An 11,377-nucleotide genomic window follows, 5' to 3' on the forward strand; every position below is an offset into this window, starting at 1 on the left:
GGCAAGTCTTGTCTTGCAGAAAGGCATCCTAAGTTAAGACTTAAGAATATTATAAAAATCAAAACTGAAAAATGGCCATGTTTGCTGCTAAAGGGAAAGAGAAAGTAAGGATATAATTTCCGCATTTACTTCTTATATGACTTGCTTTTGCTCCATTAAGAAGCAGACATAGGGACAACGCCACCACATCATGATTTGTTTTCTAAAGAATCAAATCTCCTCGAATGATTCTTCTTATCTTGCAAATCAAATTTAAAATTATTATTTGCCGTCCTTATAGTTTCTTATTCCAAAATAAAGTGACTTTACATCTCCATTAGCTTATGCCACTTTAATTTTTTCAACCACAAGTGATGCCAACTACTGACCTATAGGATGTTGCCATGTAATGATATAGTCATCAAAATGGTTTCATCTAGTCTACTAATCAATTCAAGAAAGTCTATAGGAAGAAACCAAGTATGATTCTTTTGCTAAAACAATATTTGGCCAGATTCTGGCCAAACTCCGGATTACCAGAACTTCTTTTCGTCGCGAACCGACGGTTAAGATAGAAATCTAGTAGAATAATCTAACTTATATCCTATGATGAATCCAAGTGTTTGAGGTTCGCAAGATTGTTCTTACTACAACTACTTCCTTTTGGGGAGAGTGACAAAGAGGCAAGATCAATATTGGTGTCATTAACCTTCATTAAAACATGCAAAATATTACAAATTATGAAAGTGCTTTCTTGTGAAGAACAAAGTACATTGGATGAAAACTTCTATCCACATAAAAATCCAAACATTCACAAGAGGCGTAGAGAATCTTCAACAGAGAATAGCATCAAAATACAAGCATCTCTACAGATCCACTCACTTAGAGACTCAGTTCAGTTCCATCATAGGGATTGAGCCACCAGCTGCCACTATCTGCTGCTCAAGCTGCAATAAGTATCCATAAAAGAAATCATATAAATTGCAAATCCATAAGTTTAATATAAGGTTCTTCAGCTCAAGTTATTTATCTATTTACTCACCCTCAACAATGTTTCAAGCTTATTCTTGACAAGTAAGTACTCTTGCTTCACTTGCTGCAAACACCTGCGGCACCTGCATAAATTAGAAATTTCACATGATCAGACCATGAAATTAGCGAAAAATTCATGTTGATTCCTCTAGCATCTAAGCAGTAAAGTCTTGTTCAAGTAGCTTGTCCTTCAAACTATTGCACTAGCTGTCAATTCTTCAAGAAGCCAAAACTATTAAACAACTAGTCTGAAGATTAACAACTTACGCATCTATGTTTTGTTCTTCACAGAAATTGCGAAAAGCAACGCAGGAATTTTTCACCCTTTGTGCGCCTATGCTGTCAATCAAACATACGAACTTATCTCAGCAAACCAAAAATATATAGTAGCATGGTTTAAACAAGTGAAAAAACATAAATGGTCTGTTATATGAAATTCAGAAAATAAAAAGCTACTCGCACAAAAAGTCCGATTTATTCAGATTCTGTAGCATTTATACATTTAAGGTTGGCTTTAATAAAATTGTATACCTTGCACTGCTACCCTTAAACTGGTGAACATGTGCATCAACTTTTTTGAAGTCAACACTTTGCTGATCCCTGCACATGTAAAACCCCAACAACATTAGATCATGTCTCTCTCTTGCTATTAATCACCCGGTTCTGGGGAAGGGGCCTGGTAATCCGAAGTTCGCTCGAGAGGTAAATAAAGTATAACCAAGAATTGGTTGGTCCACCCAAGAGGGTTCTCCTGAATGATTCATTCTAGGTGGAGCTCATTAATTTATCATGCACTTGTCCAAATTCATTATATTCTCTAATAAGCAACATGAGAGAAATGAAAAAAGGAACAGAAAGATAGTAGTAGTACTCACACAGCAAAAGACAGATCTTTGAGAATCCTCTCAGAATCATCAAAGAAAAGAGAAACAACTTCAAAAACAAATTCAGGATTGTTCTCATCTTGTAGCTGCTGAAGTTGGAGAAACTGGCCATCCAAGAAACCCTTTGTTCACCATAAACAAAACAGAAAAACAAAAACCAACAAAATCAACAATTGAAAAAACAAAACATCCTAAACAAAAACAAAAGCAAAAAAAAACACAATCCCAGAAGAGTCAATTAATGTGTGTTTTGTGGTCTAACCTCCATGAACATGGATTTGATGTAGTCCACCCACTGTCTCCGCATCTGACCCACCTCCATGTTTCTCTACAAACAAGATAGTTGTAAATGTTATGTCATAAATTAGCAAAAAAGTGAGTGACCCAGTTGAGTTAGGGTCATCAAGTTTTGATCTTTAAGGAAAATAAATTAATGGGTCAATGAAAAGAGAGAAGGGTATACCTTGAAATTGAAAGAACTGCGAAATTGAAGGTTGGAACTTGGAAGAGAGAGGTTTATTTCTTTATTTGATTCTTGTTTCTCTCTCTTTGTGATATTGGCGCTTTGCTTTGTTGTCTTCTTGTTTCTTTATATCAATCAGTTATTTGTAGGAAGTAGGAATTTGTTTGTTGTTTTGCGCACTACAAACAGGTCATCACAGTACACAGGGCTCGCGTGGGAACTAAAATACAATGTACCTACGTTTTTGTAGGGTTATACTATAAATTAACTCGTAACGGATGAACTTTTCATAACGTTGTAGAGTTATACGATAAATTAACTTGTAGCGGATGAACTTCTCATAATGAAAAAAACTAATCGATTGAATTTCTAGTTGTTTGAGAAATTATCGAGTAAACTAATTTTAATTTGTTGTGTGAATTGGATATTCTTTGTACACAATTGCATATATTGATCTCTCGATTTGAGTAGGACTACAAATGACATAAGTATCCCTCATAAGATTTAATATGGTTGCATTGCATTCTTATAGTTGAACATGAACCTATGATCTCTTCGTTAGTTTCTCAGCCAAGTATTGTTGGGTCGGCGGTTGAACTAGAGGATGAATATTACTCCTTTCATCAATTTTGAACTTCATCATAAAAAAATACTCACACCTTCAAATCATGAATATTAGTCCTTCTGTCAACTAACATAATAGAACTAGAATATTAGTGAATACTTTGCATCAATGTAACACTTCTCTTAATAGAAAACACTCTATCTATCTCTTTTTTTATCGGATGAAATTCATGTGACGCTAAATATTTTATGTGGCATTTATTTTTAAAGTTCGATACTCATATGAGTTTCGCCGAATAAAGGAACAGAAGTTAGAGAATACTCTCTCTGTCCCATATTATAAGCAAAAAAAAAAAATCACACTTATTAAGAAAACTAAAACATAATAGTTTGTAACATAGTTTTTTGTGTTATCTTTGAAATAAGTTTTATAGGAAGATGTAAAAACAATTTTCATTGGCAGTTGATTATAGAGATGAAAAAGAGAGCAAATTGAATGCACTTTGCATTTAATTTTCCTTTGGAAAAAATAATTTTTTGAAAAAACATAATTAAATATGATAAAAGTTGGTCTTTTTTGCTTATAATTTAGGACAAAGAAAATAAGTTTTTTTTTTCCTTATAATTTAAGACTGAGGGAGTATTAAAAAAAGGGTTGTGTTAACCGGTGCCCCCGGGACACTGATTAAGGTATCTAAAAAAGGAAAAATTAAATTAAAAAAGACACTTTTTTGACTTTTGAAGTATTGATTACACAATTTTCAATGCAAAAACTTCTACATTTGCTTCCTTAACCAGTACCCGGGGGAACCGGTTAACATTTTCCTTAAAAAAAATGTATTTATAGCACTCCTCTAACTTTTAAAACTTCATATAGAGTATTTAATAAGTGTGTGATCGAGTGAGAAGAGAAAAAAAACGAGGAGATTCAATCTAAGTATAAAAGAATGTGAGAAGAAATATAACTAAAAAAATACCATTTTACTTTTGTCCCAAAAAAATACCATATTTTTTGAGTTACACGAAATTAGTTGTCCACATTCATACCATTTTCCAAAATCAAGACAAAAATGCAAAATAAAATAGAAAGTGATGTTTCCAACCTTCATACATGTTTTTTTTTTTTTTTTATGAATCCAACCTTCATACATGTGGTGAAATATTTTTGGGAAAGGCAAGGCACAAATTCAATATAGAAATTATGTCTTAAAAATTGTGTTTATGGGAAAGGTTGGGACACATATCAAGGAACTTAATATAAAAATATGTCTTAAAAATTGTGTATTTATTTTATTTTTGATCAATTAGTCTAATGGATATAGCTCACACGTTTTAAATATAAAGAAGTGGGGTGTCCGAGATTCGAACATCGACCCCTGCATATATTATCCAATATCTCTATCAACTGAGCTTAGAAGTGAGGTGTATGGGGTTCGAACCCCGACCGCTACGTATATTATGCATTGTCTTACCAACTGAGCTAAGCTCGTTGGGATTGTTAATTTTTTTTTTTAAAGTTAGAAAATAACTTTTCTCAATTAATACTTGCTATTTTCAGTATCTTAACATGTGTCTTTAGAGCACATATTAGTATCCCCGTGATCTTAGCTCAGTTGGTAGGGATATTGCATATTATATGCAGGAGCTGAGGTTCGAATCTCAGACACCTCACTTCTCCATATTTAAAATGTGTGTATGAGTTATAGCCACTAAACTACTTTACAATAAGAAAAAAGAAAAAAAAAAAAAAAAAGAGCACGTTAGTTTTTTTGGATGGCATCCCAACATTTCTCAAATTCTCTTAAAGAAACACATTGCAAGTGTTTTTACAACTCTCTCTTCCGAACATTTCTCAAATTCTCTAAAAGCAAACACATTGCAAGTGTTTTTGCAACTGAATAGAGAATCTGGGTAAACCTTTAATTAGATGGAAATAGTCTATTTTATTAACTACATCATTAATGTGAATTATTCACTTATTTTCTGCTAATTACTTTATACTTAGTGAGATCTTCCCTCCCAAATTAATCACATTTTTCAATCCACAATGTATAAACTGAGACGTGTTTATGGGTCAGAGTCTAATTACATTCGAACCAATGTTGATGAAATTAGATTATCATAAGCTACTTCTTTTTGACAAACTATAATGAAATATATTAATGAAACGAAAGGTTTTACCTAATACAAGGAGTGTAAGGGTAGAACTAAATAGTTCACAAAGTGATTAAAAAAAAATAACACAGGAACAAAAAAGCTACAACTAAGAAAAATTACTGAAACCCGTAAAAAGATCTGGCCACCAATGATGTAGAATAAAAGTTGTAACTAAATGTTTTGCTTTCAATCAAGAATAAGAAAATACTATAACTTTAACTTTACAATAATCTATCTGAACCTACTTATAAAATAAAACTGAAAATATTTTGTACATATATTGTATTCTACTTTTAGTAAGTTATTCTAAATATTTAAAATATTCATGTCATGAGAAAAATTCAAATACGCTCTTGCAAAACCCTTTATATTGCCTTTGAGTCCATTTGGAGTAAAGGTTAAATGTATTTTAGAGTGTTTTCACAATATAAGTCATTTTTTAACTTTACATTTTCAGAAAAATCTCTTTCTTTTTTTATAAAAATTTATTCTAATAACTTCTCTGCTCTCTAAGCTTATGTAACAAAGCTCATAGAAGAGCTTATCCGAGTAGGTGTCATCCAAATACAAAATTAGTTTAGCAACTTTTTACATCAAAGGTTATTCTTGTCAATCCTCTCAACTATTATCTACTCCATTATAAATTGAGGGTGAGAAAGAAGACAAAGATGGGTGAAACAAAAAATGCAATGGAAAAAAAAAAAGTAATACTAGGTAGCGGTATATCCTTCACAGGTAAAATACAATGAACTTATAGGACCAAAATCAATCTTTTGAAGCAAAAGCTAAGCATCAACTAAATGGAACACAAGGACCACAAAACATGGGCATCTTTCTCATTCCTCTGATTTGACAGGATTCTTTGTGATCCTCTGGCCTCTAGGGTCTTCCAAGTTCCAGTCTCTCCATAATATATACTCAGACAAAATGTCTCATTGAGATTTGGAAGGCTATAATTGCACCAAGTGTCCACATCAATAATTCAACGTTTGCTTTGGTATTTTTCTCGTATTAGGATAACGGTTTTGTCTTGGCTTCAGTAGTAGTAATTTATTTTCGAGAGTAATATAAGTAATTTGAATTGATTCTTGATAATCAAATCAATAATTATTATTATTATATACATGTATAATAAATTATAGATTATTAAAATATGGAGCGTGACCGATAGCAAATAACTTAACAAATATTTGAATTTGATAGCATTATGATACTATCTTAAAACCTGAGTTACGTCTTACTCTACACTACATTGTAAGATAATGGATGACATTCACTCATAGACACATTTTCATGTCATATCTTATTCAATTTAATGTATGTCATACAACTTCAATGTGAGAAATATACAGCTTAATTACTGAAAACAAAAAAAAAAATTCAAAAAACATAAAATTTACAAGGTTTTCATATTGCATTTTCTTTGTTTCTGTATAGAAATATTTAACAAATTGCAAATTTTCTTTTTACTTCTCTTGATTCAATATCTAATTAATAATCACAACTAAGCTTTTGCTTTTAAATTCATAAATCAATTCTCATTCCACGAAATCAACAACCGACTGCTTTAATAAATTTATAAAACTCGAATCGGAGAACTAAGGAAGAAATTTAAAGTATATTTTTTCTTTTTTGCCATTTTACATAGTAACCAATGAAAAAAAAATTCGAATCACACATCACCTACAATTACAGCTTCCCAACTCAAAAATGTACCTCTTAAAATGTGACCATGAGACTAGAACACTATCAGAGAGCTAACATGTATAATGAGACATAAAATACATTACAATCCACAACGGAAAAAGAAGAAGAAAAAAAAATACAAAACGAGGACCAACGGAAAATGGAAAGTCATCCAAAATCATCACTTGGAGTCTGGAAAGCATTCCATTACACTTCTAACATGACTTGCAACTTTTCCTACAGTAGCCGGGAAGGCCTGAAGTTCCAACCATATATTCAGGATTCTTAGTGCATTCTCCAAGGGCAGCCCATCTTTCACAGCTTTCATGCTGATCAGTGCAGTCCCCTCCAGCTCCCACTGTCTTATCAAATGAGTCCACGTGAACCCATTTCGTTGCTGACCATTTCTCTCCTTCGATAACAGGGCATCCTGCATGAAGACTGAGAGTGTCTGGGATAGCATTTGGGTGGAGACTAAAGAATAGAAGTGCATCTCCCCTTCGAGGTTTCACTGCGAATTGTCCGGGGGAGGAAGGAAAGAAAAAAACGATTATTGAACATTATTCTCTCCTTACAAAATAATACAGAAGAAAAACCATTAAGTGACTTGATGTTCAGTTACCCACCTGCAACTCCTTTTTTTCCACACTCAGAGAGATCTTCATCCGTTTCAGACAATTTATGATGTGGAGATTCCTGTAACTAGCGTTAAAAAGATATCAAAGTTAGCTACAAGAAGGGAAAAGAAAGTGCATAAACAGTTTCCCTTGCCAAGAAACTCCCAACTATTTGGTATAGAATTCATATTGAAGAAAATATTGCATCTCCTAAACATCTCCCTCAAAAAAGATGAGTAGTGTTCTTAGCATCCATTGTTCATAAGTATAGTCAAAATATTTGAGCACGGGGAAAAGTGGTAACCCATCAACCATAAACTTTTCAATTTTTTTTGCTTCGTCTCTAGTCTAAAAATAGTTACTATCAAAATGATTATGACCAACTAAAGAAAGACGAGAGATACTCAACATGAAGTCGTAACTACAATCCTCAGACGAGATAATTTGGCTCACTCAAAAATCAAATAATTCATACTTATAAATTCAGTTTGCACAGAAAATTGCAGTGAATAAGGATCCAAGGTAGAGACTAGAGACCTCAAGGCTGTATAAGGAGATGCCAAAAAAAAAAATTGAAAAATTATAAAGGCAGTGATTTACCAAAATTATGTTTTTAATTTTATGAAAACATGTGCATTAGATGCTTAGACAAACCTCTGCATTAGGGAACACTGTTTCACCACCTTTGGTCACATTGGTGAGATACATGAGAACAGTGGCGACCCGGTGTCCACCCCGAGCTATATTAACTTTATCAGCAAAGTAATCATAATGTGGATCATATTTCTGTCCGTGCTCATATCTTAATACTTGTATGTCTTCGCCATTTTCTGAAATTCAGTAGTCAAATACTGTAAGCAATTGACTATTGCCTCCAAGTTCATATTTTTTTTTCTGTTTTATGTATTGGGCAAGGGGAGGGTGGAAATGCATTAACTGATTAATGATCATGCTAATTTGTGAATATTTTGTTATGGTACATGATAGTATGAAAGATTGTTTGCATAAGAGAACTAGTGAATAACAACTTAAGAATAAATTACTCTTTTGATCTCGAATGATACAAATGCAATACTTCTTAATTTGGTCCCTCTATTTCCGATTTTCTCCAGTAAACTTTGAATGCTTCTAAATTGTTATTTCAGTTTTGGGAGTCACTATAATATCCTGGTGGATAAGGTGCTTCTGGTAATTTTTCAAGCACTTCTTGAATACTGACTTTGCATTTCATGTTTGAAGTTCTATTAAATATAACTAGTAGCCAATCAAATGCTTGATGGGACCATACCCAGGGGAGAAAAGGGTGTACTAGACTAATGATTTCTGTCTTTCCATATAAACTAAGTTCTTCCGACATTGAGATATACAGATTGGACAAGTAATATAGGGCCTGTTTGAAAACTAAATTCAATGCTAAAAGTGGAAAATGAGCACAGAACATAATTTAATGGAGTTGGTTTAAAACCTTCAAAAACTGATATTAAGTAAATTTGTACATAACATATAAGTAGTTAAATGCAATAGATAACAACAGTTTCCTTATTTAAATAATCACATGACAATAGCTTTGTTTTGTTTAGCGTCATTATTTAACTAGTACAAGTTCAAAGTTCATAGGGGCATTTTATTGGAAGCTTAGATGAATATAGAATTGCAATAACAGTGCCAAACTTCATAGTCAAACTCAAAATAGGTAATAGGCTTTCCTGATATGCAGAATCAGACTTAAGAAACTTTAAATGGCTACGGTACACATACAGATGGAATAGATAGATTGGGGCCCTTTAATTTTCGTATATCATAATAACTCAAACCTAAAATTAGAATCACGGATTCACAGTTCATTTCTGAATTCATTTGTCTAAGCTCTATTCAACAAGCAAACATATTCACGATTAGTACAGAGCTGATTTCTTCCCATGCCTGTTTGTGCCCTTTGCTAGAAGACATTATTTTGAAGCAAAAGACCGTACTTACCAAAATAGCAAGGGTCGAGCGCAGAATGCAGAGAATAATAAGCTCGGACTCCACTCATTTTAATTGTTTATGTATCAAGCCAAAACAAATGGTTTGTATTTAAACCAGACAATATAGAACAAAAAATAAAATTAGTAATAACAGGGAACAATTATAATCACTGTATCTATTTCACTAGGACAAAGATATAAGTTCAGGAGCGTCTAGAAGAATACCACTGATTTTATTCATGACTTTGTATATGCCATACCTTTTGGAAGAAAGGTCCATGATGAAATTTTGTCCTCAATACCAGAAACAATGGCATCCTATAAAATAACAACACAGAGTAAGATAAATGTTCATAGAATTCAGAAAGTATGGTTGTTTTGGGTAAGAATAAAAAAATCGAAGCAATCAAACAACAAAAAACCGAAAAATCTCCCGCAGTTTTTATACGGCCGTCCAAAATTCAGACAACTCACAAACAGCAATCCAAATATTCTCCCAAACATTCCATGTTATTCATGTATAGAATCCTTGTTTAAAACAGTGCTCTTTGACAAAAAGGAAAAGACAAGAGCTTGGGTCTATCATCACACAATTCACAACTAATAAAGCAAGACTCGACCTTCAAAATAAAATAAAAAATCCCAGAACACGAAGCATATGTAATTTTAAACAACAACAAAGCATATAAAAGGTTTTTTTTTTTTTTTTTGTTGTTCAAAAGAGCCTAGCGGCAAAACTCAGTGTTGAGAACTGGGGAATTACTGGATCAAACCTGCGTCCCAACATATCATACGGTTATGCAACTACCATCTAAGTTGTACTTACGAGAAGCTGTGCTGACTATGAAGCACGGACACTCCTTGGATTAGGCCTGTCCCGGTGTTGGACACATGTTGTGTCCGACACGTGTAATTACACTGAATTATGTGATTTTTTCAAATTATTAGCTGTGTCGGCATGTCAGTGTCTGTGTCGTGTCTGGTGTCCGTATCCGTGCTTCATAGTGTGCTGATCATAGAACATAGTTTTTTTTTTATACCAAATAGATAATAGATAATTCCTATACAGTCATAGCCCCACACAGTACACACCAAACACTAATTTGGCATAAGATTGATGTTGGGTCTAACTTGCAAATAGATAATATATAATTCCTAAAGAATTTGCAATTATAGAAAGAGAAGAATTGAAAGCAAAACCAACCAACCAACCTTGTTCTTAGAGATGAACATTCCAGAACTGGTTCTAACTTCACTCAATTTACTCTCACCGGACAAATTATCCGCCACCGCAGATCTCTTAAGCTCTGATTTTGCAATCGAAATCAAATGATCGCATTCCAAATCCGTCAGAAAACCTTTGTAAACAAAAGCCCTGCACCAAATCAAAAGGCAATAACTATTGAATTGAATTGAATTCGCTAATTACACATTTTCACAACAAAATTTGGAATTGTGAATTTGAGAAGCGAAAATAGAGAGAAAGAGACCTTGGTTTCCATGAAACTTGTTTGACCTTAGTAGGATCGATGATCGCACTGGTGCCTGCGTAGGAACCTAATGCGAAGTGGAATTTGCAGATCAATAACAATGGTACTATTATTGAACACCAAACCCTACAAATCACACTCATTTCTTCTTCCTTTCTTAATTTCTAACTAGATTCAAACTTCGGTTTATAGCTTATGCAAACTACTATTACTCAATAAAAGAAAGAGAGAAAAGCTTATGTTATGCAACTTGTTAATGCTGACTTTATCTAATCTGAATAAATAAATAAAAAAAGTTAGACTAGTAAGTACTTACCAATTGTCTTAATCACTGTATATAGTTAGTTATTGTCCTAGCCCATTTAATGGAACTCTATAACTAGATTTGCAGTTTCTTTTATTGGCAGATGTTAACTTGTGCCCTCAAAGGCACATGTTAAGGAACTCATAATAGAAATAAACGTATCAAAAGTCGTGCATTTAACTTTTTAAAAGTTAAACTATCATGATTTCCAATATAAAATTGCTCTTTTTGGGT

General features: G+C 33.0%; 2 protein-coding genes across 3 annotated transcripts; both read right to left on the reverse strand.

The window, feature by feature from the left end:
* Positions 1-674: 674 nt before the first annotated feature.
* Positions 675-2,457, reverse strand: AHP1 (histidine-containing phosphotransmitter 1). The gene is made up of 7 exons (XM_085742783.1): positions 2,359-2,457; positions 2,158-2,223; positions 1,887-2,017; positions 1,543-1,611; positions 1,279-1,350; positions 1,022-1,094; positions 675-926 (listed from the first exon to the last, which is right to left on the reverse strand). Exons 2-7 carry the CDS (start codon positions 2,215-2,217, stop codon positions 870-872), a joined length of 462 nt encoding a protein of 153 aa, XP_085598909.1. The 5' UTR covers positions 2,218-2,223; positions 2,359-2,457; the 3' UTR covers positions 675-869.
* Positions 2,458-6,678: 4,221 nt separating this feature from the next.
* LOC146944404 (2-oxoglutarate (2OG) and Fe(II)-dependent oxygenase superfamily protein) lies at positions 6,679-11,036 on the reverse strand. Of its 2 annotated transcripts, none has more exons than XM_085742785.1 (6): positions 10,840-11,036; positions 10,562-10,724; positions 9,610-9,667; positions 8,037-8,212; positions 7,392-7,461; positions 6,679-7,276 (listed from the first exon to the last, which is right to left on the reverse strand). In XM_085742785.1, exons 1-6 carry the CDS (start codon positions 10,980-10,982, stop codon positions 6,981-6,983), a joined length of 906 nt encoding a protein of 301 aa, XP_085598911.1. In that variant the 5' UTR covers positions 10,983-11,036; the 3' UTR covers positions 6,679-6,980. The 2 variants fall into 2 exon arrangements, with proteins under 2 accessions (XP_085598911.1, XP_085598910.1); XM_085742784.1 differs by having other exon boundaries at positions 7,392-7,467.
* Positions 11,037-11,377: the final 341 nt, after the last annotated feature.

This window comes from Medicago sativa, chromosome 2 (genome assembly GCF_051527215.1).
Source record: "Medicago sativa cultivar Bolivia chromosome 2, Bolivia_mono, whole genome shotgun sequence".
Lineage (NCBI taxonomy): Eukaryota > Viridiplantae > Streptophyta > Magnoliopsida > Fabales > Fabaceae > Medicago > Medicago sativa.